Here is an 18,110-nt window from a genome sequence, read left to right as displayed (position 1 = left end):
CACACACACACACACACACACACACACACACACACACACACACACACAGAGAGAGAGAGAGAGAGAGAGAGGGGGAGAGAGAGAGAGAGAGAGAGAGAGAGAGACCCCACCCCGGCAGGCTTCAGGGATTATTGATTTTCAAGCCTGGCGCCATGTAAGAGCAGGCAGTGGCACGGCCGCCCACCCTGTGCCTGTGGGGTCTGGAGTGCCAGACATCCTCTTAAGCAAGCAGGCAAGCCACCTGCAGGGAGCTCACTTTCAGGCATCCCGTCCCCTTGCTCTGCCACACCAAGGGACAAAGAGATGTCTCTCTCAGCCATCCATCCTCTAGTCATCAGGTGAAAATCCTCAGAAGGGCACTGGCTCATTCATGCTGCATTCTCTCCCCTGGGACAGTGTCCCTGGGAACGGGAAAGAAAGGAATCGCCTCACTCCCAGTGACTGAAGCGGTCCCCACTTCCACCTCTCCTTCCTCATCTGTGGCTGCCTCCCTCCGACCTGGTGCCTGGGGGAACGCCAGCTGCCAAAACCCAGGGTGTGACCGCAGGAAAGGGTGTGGACCAGGGTCCCTGCCACGGAGGTGCCTGGGGCTGCAGTGCCTCAGGAGCCGGCACCCTGCACCGAAGCCCAGGCTCCACGTCCTGCCTGCAGCAGAAACAGAGACCATGCAACAGAAACAGCAAATCAGAACCCGGCAGGGATGCAAGGGGCCTGACTGGGAAGCTGCTGTGCAGAGGGGTTTGGTGGGAGGTGTCTGCTGGATACCTGCCATTTTTGTGAGTTTTTTTTAAAACCAAGAATTATCATAGAAGCCATAGTCTTCCTCAACATAAAATGAAAGCAGCCATAGCAAACAGAAGGCAGAGGAACTGACCCACTCTGTTTAAAGTTTAATTTGCCACCCGAAATAGATGGTCAGTGACCGAGCTCCATCCACTAGCCCAGCCTCCCTCCCACCAGCCTCCTCCGGCCTCCCTCTCCTCCCTTTTCCCTTCTCCTTCTCTCCTCTCCCTCCTTCCTCCTCTTCCCCTCCCATAGTTGCTAAACCTGGTGCTAAACCTCAAACACAGAACTCAGCAGAATCATGAGGGGATCAGAGACCCGGGCGGTCGGTTCTGCGGCCGCGCTTCAAAGCCGGCCCGTTTCAGACAGACCTGAGGAATAGGATTTGAGATCTGTCGCACAGCTGGGTGACCAGAGGCAGTAAAAATCTATTCTACATTTCAAAATAACCGAGAGAGTGAATTTTAACTCTCACCATAAAAACGTGATAGATGAGCGCAGTGACAGATTTGTTGATCAGCATAATTTAATCATGCCACGTTGTACACACAGATCATATGTCACATTGCACCCTGTAAATGTATACCATGTTGACTTATCAATCAATCATAATAATAAATTTAAAAGATAATAATAAAGCTGGACGCTCATGCTCCCCAGGGCAGAATCTCAACTTGGATTACAGAAAGATTCTGACAGTTGCCAAATGCTGCCATAAAACCAGAGAGTTTCCTTGCCTCTGAAGACACAGGGAGCGTTTCTGGTGATGAATAAAACCTCGTGCCTCTCAGCAGGTGTTTTAAAGGCATGCCTGGATCAGCTGTTGACAGGCACCCAGGCAGGGAGCGTCATCAGCCAGTTATCTTGTGATATCTGAAATCCTTTAGGATTTCAGAGGGACTCTGAGTCCCAAGCCCTGCTTACGGACCAGAACCGGCTGTGGAAGCCTTGGGTGTGCCCTCTGACAGCCTGGCCTGATGACCTGGACCCGGCTGGCTATGCAGGCCCAGGAGGAGCCACTACCTGCTCCTGAGCCTCATCTTCTCGAAGGACGTGGAAGGCATCCCTGGGGCCACCGCCGATCAGAAACTGCTTCAGAACAAACACCAGCACAGCAGCCATGGCCCCCACAGCCCCCAAGGGAAGGAGGAGCCCCTGAGGGATGGTTCCGTGGAGCTCCGGACCTGCGGGACCACTGCTGGGGGAGGGTGGGACGGGCAGGTCCACTTTCCTGGAGGCTAAAGCCCAGCCCTTCACCTCACGCTGGACAGAGTCAGGTGTCCAGGTTTTGTGCATCCTTGCTTATGGTGCACTGGGCTGATGTCACCTGAGAGCTGGTGAGACGTCCTGGAGGGGCATCTGCTCCTGGACTTAGGGTCTCCCTGAGTTGGATTCCTGGCACTGGCGAGTACTGGGCCTTGTGACAGTGGGCAGGTGACTTCCCCTTTTTGTCCCCATTTTTCCCATCTCTCACGGAGGGTCTGTTAAGAGCCAGCTCCACAGGTATCTCCCTGTCTGGCCTCTCGACGGGCCCGGCTGCTTCGACTCAGCACCACGCCTGTGCTTGAAGTTCTGATTAAACGCTTGTTTTGATGAGTCATCCTCATGAATGGCCTCCTTTCTGCTCATCCACGGAGAAACAAGCTGTCCTCACTTGGTTCAGAACTTTGGGTTAGCAAGAGCCGTGGTTTAGCAAGAAGCCACAGAGCAGGCACCTCTACAGGGGTGCTGGGCGCATGCACCAGGTCATGGGAAATTTGCTCAGCGGGGCCCCCTGTAGGCATGAGCACATCACGCTCAAGGTCCTCTGGGATGGAGTTTCAAAGCTGAGTCCAAACCCTGGCCTCAGGGGTGCAAGCTGTGCAGCCCAGGAGCGTGAACCCCCCGTGCCGTAGCAGCCACAGCACACATCCAGACAGGAGCAGACGGTGCCTACTGCCCACGTGGCCCTGAGCAAGGAGCCCAGCACCAAGTGAGCACCGTGGTCCCAGCGTGACTGGAAGGCCCACCACCCTCCCGGCCCCGGCCACCTGTGGCCCCACCCAACGTACACCTAGGCGCTTCCTGAACAGAGGGGCTGCGCGTGAATCTGTTCCCCTTCCCCTCACTCGTGTGACCTTAGAAAGCTAAAGCTCTGTAAGTCCTCTGAGCTGAAAGCCATCCTTCTCATCTGCGGAACAGTTGAGACTGTCAGCCTCCCCAGGTTGCAGCTAATTGAGGATGTTCTCCAACCCTTGCCATTAGGGAACAAGGGCGGTGGGTGCTCCGGGGCTGCCCTGCCAGCCGGAAGCCTCGTGGAACCTAAAACACCCTGAAAGGGTTCTGTCTGCCCAGCCTTCCCCCACCATGTCTCACCCTGCACCCTCTGCCCACAGCGCAGCGTCTGGCCAGGTACCAGGAGGCAGACTCGGAGGAGGAGGAGGTGGTGCCCAGAGGGGGCTCCGTGTCCCAGCGCGGCAGCATCGGGAGCCACCAGAGTGTCCGGGTGGTGCACAGGACACAGAGCACCAAATCCCACCGGCGCACAGGCAGCCGGGCTGAGGCCAAGAGGGCCAGCATGCTGTCCAAGCACACGGCCTTCAGCAGCCCCATGGTGAGTGCTCGGGGCCCCCTGCAAGGGCGCTGCCACCTCCCCTCCCCACCTTCACCATCCCCCGCTCATTGAAGCTGTCTGTATTTGATCCTATACTATCGCTGGGCGTTTGGCTCTGCTCAGCAGAAGCTTTTCCGGCCAGCACTTTCTCTCCACCGTTGTCTTTTCCAAGACGCTGACACAGCCCCTTTGCCATGGCTTCTAAAGCTGGTTGATTGCTGGCGAGCCACCCAAAAAGGGTGACGAAGAGGAAGCCCCTGCTGCCAAACGAAGCAAATAAAACCTCAGGACAAGATGACAACAGCTAAAAAGCAAAGCCAGCCCCTCCCGAGGGAGTTTTAATTAGAGGAGCCCAAATCCATAAAACACTTTGTGCCTGGCCTTGTCAGCCGCCCGGACGTGAATGAACGGACCACCGTCCTCCGGCAGGGAGAGGTGCAGAAGGCAGCAGCAGCCTCTGCAAGAGCCTTTCCCTTCCGAAACGTTTTCCCAGCACCGCAGGGAGGAAGAATCCCCCTTCCTCACTCTGGTGGCCTCATTCTCTCATGTGCTTCTAAACCCACAGAGAAGCTGATGTCTAAGTAGGGGTGACCTAGAGTTGTAGACACTGACTGGTGGGTTTCTACAGGGCCCCTCGGAGTGGGGTTCTCCCGCTTGGCAGGAGGGGAGTGTGCATTGGAACAGGGTTTCCTGACAGCATTTTTCAATACCATTCAAGAGTATTTATTCAAACCCTCTCCCCTAGCCACTTAGTGATTCAGCCAGAGACTGCTGCATATGGAAGCATATCAATGTGTAAATTACATCAGCAAAACTGAAAGAAATTTAAATATCCAGTGATAAAGGGATGGTCAAATAAGTGATGACATGTCCATTTTGAAGTTATTGAAAATGTGTTTTTAAATAATTCTTAAAAGCCCGGAAAAGTTCAGACCATGAATAATGTTTTGGGGAAAATGGAAACCAGCAGTATGTATATAAAATATTTTGCTTATGTAAAATATAAATGTAATATTTTGCTTATGTAAAATGAAAACGTAATATCTTGTTTATGTAAAATGTAAACGTAATATTTTGCTTATGTAAAATGTAAACGTAGAGCAGAAAGACTAGAGGGCAGTGCCTGCGTGTTTTCCACAAAGTAGACAGGGGCTAGACACATTTTGTGCAATTAAAATGGCAAGTAATTCACAATTATAAGATGGCATATATGTATGTGAGAGATGAAGTTCTGTTTATAGCAAAGCACCTTACATAGTCACGCCCCAAGACGCTGGGCAGGCTGCTGGTTGGGACTCATGGCCAGCCTCCCTTTCCCCCCAGGAGAAGGACATCACGCCCGACCCGAAGCTGCTGGAGAAGGTGAGCGAGTGTGACAGGAGCCTGGCCGTGTCGAGGCACCAGGAGCACCCACTGGCCCAGCTCTCGCCCGAGCTGTCTGACATCTTCGACTTCTTCATCGCACTCACCATCTGCAACACGGTCGTCGTCACGTGTCCGGATCAGCCACGACAGAAGGCAAGTGCTGGCGTGTCCCTGAACTTGACCTTGACCTTCTGCGCTGCGGGCCATGGCTGTCAGTCCTCCTGAGAACGGGCTCCCGTCCCTTTCCTGTGGCAAGTGCCTTTGGCACCTCATGGGCCTCGGGGACACAGCAGGGTGCTTCACTCTGGGCCAAGCAGCCCTTGTGGTTCTGCAGTGCCAGCCCCGGGCCTCAGTGGGCAGGGGCCGAGGGTGGGGCCGAGTGGGAGGGGACAGCCCACCAGAGATGTCCTCTGAGCCTGGGAGGGGAGGGACACAGGGCCACCTGGGCCAGCCTCAGGTAGGCAGGTGGGTGTATGGAGGCCCCGCCTGCGTGGCCTGGGGCAGGGCCTGAGGGAAGCTGCCCAAGACAATCCCCCGGAGCCTCAGGGTCCCAGATCCACGAAGGAGAGAGGACAAGACAGGCATGGGGCTCCGGGCGGCCTCTGGGACGAGGAACTGGCACATGGATCCTGACTCTACCGGCCATGCAGCTGGAGACACATTGGCCCCGCCCTGGGCCTCAGGTGTCTGCCTGGGCTATGGGGCCATGGGGGAGGATTTTTGGAGGCATCTGAGATTTTTGCTCAATAAGAAGTGGTCAGGAATCCATCAGAGGTCATTTAGGATACTGGAAATACAGCAGTGCTCAAATTGATTTGGGTTCAGTCTGACATTAAGGTTTTCTCCTGAGAGAGGAGAGGTCGTTTGTGTGAAGGCTCCTCTGTCACCCAGTATACCAAGAAAGCCCTGAGGTGCACCAGGCCTTGTAGGGGGCATGGATGGAAGCGTGACGTGCAGATGGCACCAGGCAGTTTTGAATGGGACTGAAGGTACCGAGGGCCGGGTGTGTGCCATAGGCCTCCCAGCCCCCCAGCTCTCCCTGGGTTCCTTCCCAGCCCCCTGGATCAGCTCTTCCAGCAGGTTCCTCAGCAGGTGATGAGGTAGACAAGGTGGCCTGTATTTTCTGTGCAGCATGTCTGCCAGGAGCTGGTCCTAGTGACTTCTAAGAGGACAGGCCTGGCCACTCAGAGACCAGCCTGCACCCTGGGCTGGAGCTGCTTCCCAAAGCCGCAGCTCGTCTCCTGGCTGCCTCAGCGTCCCCTGTCTGGGCTCTGGGCTCTGGGCTCTGCCCCCAGCATTAAAACCCCTGTGGTGTGTGTCCCTGCAGAAGCGCCCCTTTTCTGGGTTAGACCCTGCCTGGCAGATGTTAAATGAAGGATGAGAGACCACAGCGCCATCGAGGCTTGTGCTGACGGTCACCCGTGCTGGAATTCCACCTAGGGGCCAGCCTGTCAGTCACCCACACTCAGGCTGCAGGCCAGCATGTCTCTGTGTGCATTTCTGTTCCCACATATTACTGGGTGAGCGTCACCTTCGAGGACATTTGGAGCCAGCAGGGATTGCCATGCGGCTGCCTGTGCCTCCCAGCTGGCTGTGTGGCACATTTAAAGTCACGGCAGGACCACCTGACTTTTCTGGAGATGTTACTGTAATTCACAACTTAGGATGCAGAGGTAAAACTGCAGTTTTAAGAATTGCTAATTCAGTATTTTGGTTGTTTTGACATTTGCTCTTTCAATAAAGAGCAAAAAAAAAAAAAGTGTGGCTCTGTTGCCCTATCATTGAGCTTTTTGAAACTCTGTGTGTGTGTGTGTGTGTGTGTGTGTGTGTGTGTGTGTGTAACTTGTTTTGTTTCTTACTGTAGTGGTTAAAATGTTTCAATGACTGGAATCCTCAGTTTGTCAGTGTATTTAATGTGCTTAGATTCTTTGGGAACTGGAAATGTGATTTATATATTAGTTTTTTTAATAGACGTAATTCAAAGGAAGTATGAACTGGTGGTTTGTTAAGTGGCTTTTTAATTGGGGAAAAAACGCCCCATTTTGTGGCAGGCAATGGTGAGCCTGCTCCTCTGAGCTGCTTTTGCAAAGCAAGGAGACATGGTAGTTCAAGGACCGCACGAGCGAACCCTGCAGACGCCACCAGCTGCCACTCCCCGCTCACGTGGAGCCTCACTGGTGGGCCCTTGGCAATCACCTTCTGAAAGAATCTGGCATAACCTTTGTTGAAGGGAAGTAGAAGAGGCCAGCGGACGATCTCAAGGAGGGAATACTGTCTCTGCTTACAGTTTCAATGCAGGCCCGAAATCTGGGAAATGAGGAATGTGTGCTCCGAGACCCCAGTGGGGAAGTCGAGGCCATCGTTCCTCCAAGCTCCTGGAGCGTGCTGTGGGAACCTGGTGGGACCTCTGGGGGACACAGCGGTTCCCTCACTTGCCTTATGACCATTTCTCTTGCAGGTGAGGGTGAGGTTTGAGCTGAAGTCCCCCGTGAAGACCATAGAGGACTTCCTGCGGAGGTTCACGCCCAGCCGCCTGACCTCAGGCTGCAGCAGCATTGGGAGCCTGGCCACCACCAAGTCCAACCACAAGTCAGGCTCCAGCCTCCTGTCCACCCTGCCCAGCGACAGCATGCTTCTCAGGCTGGAGGAGAGGCTGGGCCAGCCCGCCCCGGCCATCGCCAGCAATGGCTACAGCAGTCAGGTGGACAGCTGGGCCCCGGAGCTCACTCAGGAGCAGGAGCCGGGGCACGAGCTGCGGTACGAGGCGGAGAGCCCGGACGAGGCGGCGCTGGTGTACGCGGCCAGAGCCTACAGCTGCACGCTGGTGGACCGGCTGCATGACCAGGTGTCGGTGGAGCTGCCCCACCTGGGCAGGCTGACCTTCCAGCTCCTGCACACGCTGGGGTTCGACTCCGTCCGCAAGAGGATGTCCGTGGTGGTCCGGCACCCGCTCACCGGCGAGATCAGCGTCTACACCAAGGGGGCCGACTCGGTGCTCATGGACCTCCTGCTGCCCTGCTCTTCAGGTACCCTGCCCTGCCCAGTGCGCCCCAGCTCAGGGAGAAAGTCCTGAGACATATCCCCACCCAATTCCTTCTCTTAAGTGATTTTCATTAATCCTTTTCCTAAGGCAGTGCCCATCAGAGAACTGCACGGTTTCTTCAGGTCACTGCCTGTTTGAAGGGTCTGGACTAGAAAGTATTCAGGGGGAGTCCAGGCAAGAATGGGGGGTCAGAGGATACTTGGGGAGTCTCAGGTTTTAAATCTGAACAATGAAGGTTGAGACTCTAGATAGTCGCTCTAGAAAGTTCTTCCTGCCCATGGACCTGGGCCAGCTGAAAGGTCCAGGCCACAGTTTGTGGGGCTGCTTTGGGCCACAGTGGGGGTCCAGGAAGTGAGGGCTGCTGGCCTCACTCACTGCCCTCTGTTCTGGGGCTTGGGAGGGGAAGAGCCAAACCCCCCTCATAAAGTGACCCGGGCCGCCCCCCTCTCCCTCTGTGCTTGGAGGAGGGAGGCGTGCAGCCTCACCTCGGGGGGACTGGCTTGGGTGGAGGGGAAGATGCTGCAGCAGCTGGGCGCCCCACCGAGGCCCTGCTGCCTGCCACGGGCCTCCTAGCTGCCGTGCCCTGGAAGCAGCCCTGGCTACAGCTGCTGGGAAACGCTGCGAGCTGGATGCCCCTTCCAGAGCTCCAAGTTAGAACTAGGGAGTACTTCACCTCCCACTGGCACAGAAGCCCAGGACCACTCACGATGGAGAAGTGGATGGGAGGAGCTTCGTACAGGAAATCCGTTCCCCTTCACAGAGCCGTGACCTCCATATGGCAGCCGAGCTAAATCTGCAAACGTGTCTCTGAGAAGACTTTGGTTGACCCTCCACAATGGTGGCCGCCGCGAGCAGGGGTTTGCCTTTCTCCAGAGGCAGTGGCTCTGCCCTGGCGTCAGCAGAGAATCCGATTCATGGACAGATTTTGAGTTCTAGGAAGTTGCAGCTTCTGAAAGTCAATTCTTGTTTACATCCACACAAAAGAAAAACATAAATAGGGCAATTAGCTGAGTGATTTCATTCTACAGCAAACAACCTCCTCTGTCCTATTCCACAGCCTTGCGTTCAAGACCACATCCTGTGTCCTGGCTTCAGACTCCACAGCATGACAGGTCGAGTCTAAGGGGAAGGCATGGAGCGGCCGTGGCACACGGGGCTGCCCGGCACTGGCGGGAGGGGCCTGTCCCATCCTGGAGAGCAGGAAGCCGTTAGTGGAGTGGATAGTGGACGTGACTGTGTTCTCTTAGCAGGATGGGGCCATGGCTTACCTGCCCTGGCGGGGAGTTGTGCGGTATCCACCAAGCAGGGACTCCACCCCAACCCATCCTCACAGACCCTGTTCAAATCCCAGGTCTACACTTGCTGGCTGGGATGACCCTGGACGAGTCACTCACTGTTTCTGTGCCTCAGTTTTCCATCTACACAGGAAATTACAGTGCCTGCCTCACGGGAAGTCCCCACACGGGCCTCCAGCTCAGCGCTGCTGTTAAGTCACGTCTAGTGAACATTCGGTCTCTCTCCCAAGTCTCTGGCTCCTTCCCGGTTAATGCTCACTTGCGACCGGGTGCGGCAGCTCACATCTGTAATCCCGGCACTTTGGGAGGCCACGGCGGGCAGATGATGAGATCAAGAAATCAAAACCATCCTGGCCAACATGGTGAAACGCCGTGTCTACTAAAAACACAAAAATTAGCTGGGCGTGATGGCATGCACCTGTAGTCCCAGCTACTTGGGAGGCTGAGGCATGAGAACCACTTGAACCCAGGAGGCAGAGGTTGCGATGAGCCTAGATTGCGCCATTGCACTCCAGCCTGGCGGCAGAGCGAGACTCAGTCTCAAAACAAGAAAAAAACAAACAAAAAAAGGATTCACTTGCTTGTGGTTTGGCAGGGCTGCTACTTTGTGCCGTCCTGAGGGCATAAACCTCAGGCCCTCTGCCTTCCCCCAGCGCGAGGACAGACTTGGCTCTAGCCCTCTGCTAGCCTGGGCCTCACACAGTGCTGCCATGCAGTAATCAGTACATATTTTTTGCATGAGTACATGCATGTGCAAGCAGAAAATCCACTTAGTTTACCATCTTCATAAGATAACTCCTTATGGGGAAATATTGCTTGTAAAGCTTAGAAGAAATGAATTATCACTTGGAGCAATTTTAAAGCACGTGGTAAAATCATGAAGAGTGGCTACCCTCATCCCTCTGAGGGCCTCTCTGCGGGGCGGCAGGCACCGCCCTCCCGCCGTCTCCTGGTGGGGATGTCAGGTGCAGCCCACTGCCAGGTGCAGCTGTCTCAGCCCTGCTGTGTGTGGGGTCGGGGGGCCCTGGAGTCATCTTCACAGACTGTGACAGGAGTGGTCACTGCCCAGAGCTGTGTCTACAGCGAACCCTGGACCCAGACACAGCCTTGGGGTCCTGCAGCACAGAGCTGTCCTCTGTCCCCACCCAGCAGGAAGCACCGGGCAGGGCTGGCCCCACTCCTGCAGGTCACCAGAGGGAGACACGCCACACAGGGCCTGGGACATCAGAAAGAGGGGGCTAATGGTGCCTGACCATCGCCTAAAATGCAGTGTGAACACTGCCATGGCTTCAGCCTGAAATCAGCCACCCCCAGCATCACCCCAGCAAGTGCAGAAGTGCGGGGCTGACCAGACGCCCCCAGACGCCCTCTAGGGGCATTCGGTCAGCCCCACCCTTCTGCACCTGCTTGTTCCCCAGTACATTCTCCTTCGGAGGCCCCCCCAGCTCCTCAGGGATGGTCTCCGTGGAGCTTGAGTTCTTTCCATCCTCTCCTACCCTCCATCAGAGTATAGACCCATCCCAGCCTTCACAAGGACGCTCTCCAAAGCCCAGTCTCTGCTTTCTACAGTGACTGCCCAGTGGTAGGGGCGGCGGGACGTGTAAAGGGAAAGTCAGCCAAGTACGAGGGGCAGATCTTGCCGGAAGCGGTGCTGATGTGTGTCCATGTCTGCAGGAGGAGACAGTGGGCTCAGCCGCTTCTGCCTGGCAGGGCCAGGTGCTCCCCGTCTCTAGGCCCTGTGCAGATGGCCCTGTACAGAAACACCCCTGTGTCCACCTGAGACGTGAACACCTGTGGGGCCACCCCACCGTCTGGAGTGCCCAGGGTCCCAAGTGGTCCGTCCTCCCTCTGTGGGCTCAGTTCGTTTCGTTTTGAAGAGTGTGATTACTCTCCATGTCACACCTGGGACCACCGCAGGTCCTAGAGCATGCCTCATGTCACCTCTCCCCGGGACAATGGGAGAGCTTTACCCTGAGTATTTCAATTCCAAAGTCCCCTGGATAGACACAGCTTTGCTTGAAGAACAATCTGATTCTAGGAGAAGCTTATCTGCATCTTGCAAGAATCTTACCACGACACCAGGAGTACAAAGATGCGTTTGGGCACCGTCCTTTGAGAAATGTAAATATCTAAAGGAAAGGATTCTAGGGCAATTTTTTTTCTTCCCCATGAACTCCCTAAAGAGCCTTGTCAGACTTTGTTTGCAATTGTCCGCTCATGGCCTTTTAATAACATAGATATGTTGTGTATCCTTCTGTTACATATGTGTACCTAGGCTTTATACAGAAAGAGTAAGATTAATCCACCTCCAAGAACCAATGGTCACTCTCTTGAAGGCTCTGTCACCTGCATGGAAAATGCACCATGGCGAGGGGCATGTAGAAGTGTCTCTTACCAGGTCCACTTTGTCAGGCGGTGGACTTTGAGTAATTGAGAAGCTTTCCTGGGCCAGGGGCCTCGTGAGTGGTCAGCAGCGTTGCCAGATCTCACAAACAAGACGTATAGAATGTCCAGTTAAACTGGAATTTTACAAATGCAGTTTTTAAAGTGACAGTACATCCTATGCCATGTTTAGCCATCGTTGGTCATATCTGGCAATGCTACCTGTAAGGACCCTACGTTCTGAGGACAGAAAGTGCACTTTGCATGAAGACTTTCCATTAACAGCAAGAACGTGAGCCTCCATGTAATAGGCTGGGCAAAAGGACGCCAGAGTACTTTCGATGAAGTTTTTATTTTCATGAGCTTATTTCAGCAAAGGATGTTAGAAACACCCAAACATCAGCCAGACGCAGTGGCTCACACTTGTAATCCCAGCACTTCAGGAGCCCAAGGCAGGTGGATCGCTTGAGCCCAGGGGTTCATGAGCAGCTTGGGCAACCTGACAACACCCCGTCTCCATGAAAAAATAAAGAAAAGCAGGCAAACATTTGCATATGGATGAGATTCTTTTTTAAAATAACAGCTCATTTTCTCTTTGGATTCTGTATGAAAACTTGTTCTCTGTTCACAAGTAAGGAACAGACGTGGGGTAAATGTCGGAGTGGCTGAAGATCATTCCAAGGGCGCCAGTACTTACTCATGTTTCTGCTTCCTCTCCGACCTAGATGACGCCAGAGGGAGGCATCAGAAAAAGATCCAGAGCAAAACTCAGAATTACCTCAACCTGTACGCGGTGGAAGGCCTGCGCACCTTGTGCATCGCCAAGAAGGTGAGTGGGGCGGCCCCTCGAGGGTGCCCGTGCAGGGGGGCGCTCCACAGAGAGCCGTGCCTGGTGCGGCACTCAGCAGTGTGCCTCCCATAGGTTCTGAGTAAAGAAGAATATGCCTGCTGGTTGCAAAGCCACCTAGAAGCAGAATCCTCCCTGGACAACCGCGAGGAGCTCCTCTTCCAGTCTGCCATTCGCCTGGAGACAAACTTGCACCTGCTGGGTAATTCGCATGCCTAAGGGCAGTGTGGGGTTTGCAGGGACGGCCCTGGAGGGGTGAGTGCTCTGGTCAGCAGCTGCTCTGCAGGCTGGCTTTAGTTAGGGAGCCGCCTGGCCGGATGCTGGCGCAGCTGGGGCGGGAAGGTGCTTACCTGAATCTTCTCCCAGTCTCGTTTCTGTGAGGCGCAGGTGCTGCTCACCGGGCACTGGGCACCCCAAGATAGCAGCTGCCATGCTTCCCCTTAACTTGCTTTCTCACCAAAAGTAGAGCCAAGGAGTGAGGTTTCTGGCAGCTGGGTGTTGAAAGGACTTTCCCCTCAGGAAACAGGGAAACTTTTGGGACCCAGAAACTGCTGCGTTTTGCCTCTTAGGAATGTTTCACAGATTCAAGGTGGACGAGAAGAAAATGGGCTTGTTTTTACTGAAATATCTCCATATTTCCTACTGTGTTCATATCAGTACTTAATAAATACTAAGTAGTATCAGGGATACATCAAGGTATTTATTATGTTAATACGTACTTTACTACTTAAAATATATAATTTCCTGTTCATTAAAGCATTCGTGACGTTAGCCGAGGCACTGCATACGTGCTCTGTGTGTCCTTGAGGGGCTGGTTTTAAGGGTGCTGTGCCTGCCTCCATGCTGGGTGCTGTGGTCAGGTGGTTCTCATGCACATAGCCCCAGGGACCCCATCTTCACTTAACACAGACAGGTGGTGTTCACTTGGCCTCTTTTTCTGGGCAGAGAAGTGGGGATATCTACACGTTTGCCTCTACGTTTCTAATATAATACATAGTTAATATTTGCACTTAATAGCGTAATGTACAATAGGCATAACGTATACCTGCACACATTTTATATACTGTTTGCCCACCGTATCTGTTAGGAGGCCACGCATTACTCAGAAAGCCCCGGGATCCCTGGCCCAGTGGCACCATGAGCGGCAGCCCTGGATGTGAATTCAGTGGAACGCCTGAGAAACGGCCGTGCCTGTTTTAGGCCACGAAGTGTTGGCTTTCAGTAAAGGAGGGCTGCCCTCATCTGCGCTGACTGGGCGTCCTTGGAAGGCGGTGTCGTGCAGGCCTGTGGCATAGGAGGCGGCTGGTGGTTCTCCCCGCCACGCCCGCCTAGCGTTGCTGACCAGCCTGGTTTTTCACCCTTCACTGTGGGGTACCTCCCCAGGGGGCAGCTTTTCCCCTGGGCAGCACTGACTTCCCGAATACAGTGAAATCAGCCCTCCTGTGCCTTTTCACAGTGCATGCGGGTTGCACCCCCTGGAGTAGTGCAGACAAAATCTCCTCCCTTTTCACATGATGAGATCTCGACTATTTCGGGACACGGCTGTGAGCTCCAGGCTGCCTTCTCCATCCTCCCTGCTGTCAGAGCCCAGGAGCCCTGACTCAGTTGTTCAGCCCTGCACTGACACTGCAGGCTGGTCGTGCAGGCTGGTTGTGGAGGCTGATCGTGGAGGCTGGTCGTGGAGGCTGGTTGTGGAGGCTGGTCGTGGAGGCTGATCATGCAGGCTGGTCGTGCAGGCTGGTCATGGAGGCTGGTCGTGGAGACTGGTCGTGGAGGCTGGTCATGGAGGCTGGTCGTGGAGGCTGATCGTGGAGGCTGGTCATGCAGGCTGGTTGTGGAGGCTGATTGTGGAGGCTGGTCATGCAGACTGGTCATGCAGGGTGGGTCAAGTGGCCCAGCCCCTTTTGCATCCCAGTTCTCGTATGTGGGGCTGGTAGTCCCAGTGTTGCAGGCTCCTGTGGGGGTGAAGGGAGGGATGATGGAAGGCACTGGGTGTAGTGCAGCATGGGGCCGGCTCTCAGCGGCGCGTGGTGACGAGTCTCCTGTTGGTGCTTCCACACCGTTTCCACCCGGCTGGCTTCTCCTCTGCAGGCGCTCTGGTGGCCGTGTGTGGCTCACCTCTCTTGGCCTGGATGCTGTAGCTCTGTTAACATATCCTAAGTCGTTAACAGCTCCTGCCGCCCCCGAGGCTCATAGTGAACTTGAGAACCAGTCACCTTCCCACGTCTTCTTCACAGGGATTTCTTGCTTGGGTTCTAACATTTTTACTTGGGCAACTGTGTGAGGATCTGAAATCAGGGTTTTCTACTGATCCCCCATTCTGCTGCCTTTGATTGGAGTCAAGTCGGGATCCTGGCCATCGACGTTTCTCCAAACTCTGATCCCACCACGTCCCGCTGTTGTCCTCAGGTGGATTCCTTCCCTCCAGGTGCACATGAGGACGGCCCTGTGACATGTTGACGATGGAACTGGGCTGCCCGCATGGGTGCCAGCCGTGCACCGGAGCCTGCTCACGCCTGCTGGCAGAGCCCGTAGATAAATTTTGAAGAATTTTGCAATAGCCCACATAAATGTTCAGGAATCACACGTCGCCTTTTGATGCTATGTTAGTAGATTGAAGTCCGCCAAGGTGGGAGTATTTACACCACAGAAATGAGCAAATGCAGTAAATCGGCCTCCCTCCCACAGGCCCGTGGTTAAGCATCTCCTGCTACCTGATATGTTTATGTTTCAAATGGCAGGGCCTGAGCTGGAGAGTGTGAGAGCCACCCACCGCCCTGGTGCCCACACAGCTCAAACGCGGGCGCTGCGTGCCAGCTCCTCGGCTTCATTGAGAAAAGTGAAGCAAGCCACTTAATTTTACCACTCCAAAGCCCAATGCTCCTTTCCAAATCTTTTTCATTAAGGTGCTTTTTTTTGCTTCGAGACAGGGTCTCGCTCTGTCATCTGGGTGAGGGCATGGTGGTGCGATCACAGCTCACGGTGAACTCAAATTTCTGGGCTCTAACGCTCCTCCCGCCTCAGCCTCCCGAGAAGCTGGGACCACAGGCATGCACCACCAGGCCCAGATGAGTTTTTAATTTTCTTGGTAGAGCTGGGGTCTCATTCAGGCTTGTCTCGAACTCCTGGTTCAACATGATCCTCCCGCCTCAGCCTCCCTAAATGCTGGGTGACAGGCAGGCGCCACTGCGCCAGGCCCGGGGCTTATCTGAAACAGCATCGGAGAACCATGCGTAGCTCTCTCCAGCAGAAGGGGACTCCATTCTCTCCACGCTCTGGAAATTTTCTTTGCCATAATGCTCTGGGCAGGAACCTAAATTCAAAGGACAGTATCCTGCTCATTTTCCCTGGTGTCCTTGCTAGTTTCTCTAAATGTCTAAAACATCTCCATTGGTGAAATCCTTTCCCCTCCCGTTTAGAGCTGGGTGGCACCAAGCACAGTGACGCTGGGTTCTGCACGCTGCCAACTCCTGTGTTAGGAGACTCAGAAATGCCAGGCCCTCCCGAGGGTCAGGTGGTAAAGACAGTGGCATTTACTCAGAGTCACATAAATCATATCACAAACAAGCACCTTGGAAAACTGAAGAAAGCCACCATGCCCCAGTCACCTTGAAAGGCTGCTCCCCGTACACGTCCTTCCTCTGCTGCGTTCCATGCCCAGGTGGGCGTCCCTCCCATAACTCCTGTTCAGTTCACTGCTATTCTGTACCTGACTGTAGACTCACACCTTATAAAGGTGAGGGAAGCTGGGGTGACCCAGTGGGGGCCCATGCGTTTGGCCAATTAGCTACTAAACTAAGGAAGTCCTGTCTTCAAGGGGTCAGCTTTCCCCTGTGAAACAGCAGACACCCTCCACACTGGAGGTGCCTGCAAGGCCTTCCCCGCTCTGTTTCTTGGCAGATGTTTGGCTGAGGGCCTCTAGCTCAGCGGCTGGGGTACAAAGGTGGGAGACACAGGTCCTTGCGGCAGGAAGCTACCCTCTAGAGAAGGGTGGGCAACTGCTTGGGTTATGTTCCACTGGAGGGGAAGTGCTATTGTGGCCAGTTGTCAGTGATCCATCAAGGTTAGCCATGATTAGGCTTACTCTCTCATCATCATTACTGTAATTAGGTATGAATGAATTACCACAAACACACAGAGGAAGGCAAGACCATCCTTCTGTCTTCCCCAGACATCACGGAACCTGTAACAGCACAAGTGATACTTAGGATGAGCCGGAGACAGGGCCAAACACAGTCCGTCCCCCTGCTGGAGCCCAAGGGCCAGGGTAGGGGAGCAAAGCCAAGGCCAGACGCGCTCCCAGTGCCCGGGTGGCCGGGGATGTGCTTGCAGGGAGCGCAGGCGTGACCTGGCTTTCTTCCTGAGCATGTCTTCAGCCTCACATGCTGTGTGGTCTTCCCAGGGGATTCCAGAGCAGGGGCAGCATGAGTGCCATGTCCTCCCTTCTATCTGGACCCTCCCCAAGTGCCCACATCACCTTCCGGTGCATCCCCACATGGAAGCGAGGCCCAGGCTACATGAGCTAGAAGACAGAAGACCAGCCGCTTGCCCCTAAGGAGGCTTCTGGGGAGCTGGTGGTGTTCTGCCCCAAGATCAGGGCTGGTGAAGGTGCATCCAAGGAATAGTGAAGAAACGTGCACTTGTGTATTTACGCTACCTCAATTCTGTCTTCCCCTCCCCATGCCCGCCATCCTGTCATTGTAAGAGAAGGGGTGAGGGTGGCTAAGTTCATTTGTGCTGCTGGGGGCTTAAGCCACAGACTTTTGCTTCTCAGTTTTGGAGGCCAGAAGTCCACAATTGAGGCCCTAACAGCTCACGGGGTCTGGTGAGGGATCTCCTGGTTTGCAGGCGGCCACCTTCTCACGGTGACCTCACACAACGAGGAGACTGCAAGGTCACCTCTCCAGTGCCCCTTATTATTTTTTTTTTTTTTTTACTTTTTTTTTTTTTTTTTTGAGACAGAGTCTCGCTCTATCACCCAGGCTGGAGTGCAGTGGCGTGACCGTAGCTGACTGCAACCTCCGCCTTCTGGATTCAAGCGGTCATGCCTCAGCCTCCCGAGTAGCTGGGATTACAGGTGCTCATCACCATGCCCAGCTAACGTTTGTATTTTTAGTAGAGACAGCGTTTCACCACATTGACCAGGCTGGTCTGGAACTCCTGACCTCAAGTGATCTGCCCACCTTGCCCTCCCAAAGTACTGGGATTATAGGTGTGAGCCACCATGCCAGGCCTCCAGTGCTGCTTTTTATAAGGCCACTGATCCCATCATGGCCTTGTGACATCATATGAACTTAGTTACCTCCTGCAGGCCCCACACCCTAATACCACCACATTGGGGATTAGTGCTCCCTCTCATGGTTCTGGGGACACAAACGCTCAGTCCGTAGCAGCTCCCAGCACGGGCCACAACATCGTGTGGAGCAGCAAAGGAACCTCAGTCAGGGCTCAAACCTGGGGGCCGGGGCCTGCAGCCCACTTTCAGAGCAGGGAAGACAGAAACCATCTCACCACGTTGTAAACAGATAAAACCAAACCCGAGGCAGGCCTCAGCACATGTCTGCGGTCAGTAGCAGATTTTTCCCAACATCCTGAGACCCAGAAGGGAAAGCCTGCCTCTGGACTTCTCTCTGTTTGTGGAAAATGCGTCTTTAGGATAATCTTGCTTTCAAGAAATAACAGGCTTGAAGTCTGTTTCTATAGTGACTAATAATAAGCATGCTTGGGAGTGGACATTCCGAATTTCATTCACCAGAAGCTTTGCATGGGATGGGCAGGTTTTTTTTTTGGGGGGGGGGGGGG

At 54.4% G+C, this 18,110-nt stretch overlaps 1 protein-coding gene across 3 annotated transcripts in view; it reads left to right on the top strand.

The window, feature by feature from the left end:
- Window positions 1–18,110, top strand: part of ATP10A (ATPase phospholipid transporting 10A (putative)) — a 157,097-nt gene that overhangs the window by 112,504 nt on the left and 26,483 nt on the right. For all 3 annotated transcript variants that reach the window (XR_004263261.1, XM_032259964.1, XM_032259962.1), the window contains exons 8-12: window positions 3,159–3,376; window positions 4,700–4,894; window positions 7,200–7,767; window positions 12,187–12,290; window positions 12,384–12,510. Coding sequence is in view for 2 of the 3 variants with exons in the window: in XM_032259964.1 (XP_032115855.1) it covers window positions 3,159–3,376; window positions 4,700–4,894; window positions 7,200–7,767; window positions 12,187–12,290; window positions 12,384–12,510 (1,212 nt within the window). In the remaining variant the exon portion in view is untranslated. The remainder of the gene's footprint in view (window positions 1–3,158; window positions 3,377–4,699; window positions 4,895–7,199; window positions 7,768–12,186; window positions 12,291–12,383; window positions 12,511–18,110) is intronic.

Source organism: Sapajus apella, unplaced genomic scaffold, assembly GCF_009761245.1.
Source record: "Sapajus apella isolate SASKATOON/1434 unplaced genomic scaffold, GSC_monkey_1.0 scaffold113, whole genome shotgun sequence".
Classification (NCBI taxonomy): domain Eukaryota; kingdom Metazoa; phylum Chordata; class Mammalia; order Primates; family Cebidae; genus Sapajus; species Sapajus apella.
This window is presented reverse-complemented; position numbering and strand designations above follow the sequence as displayed.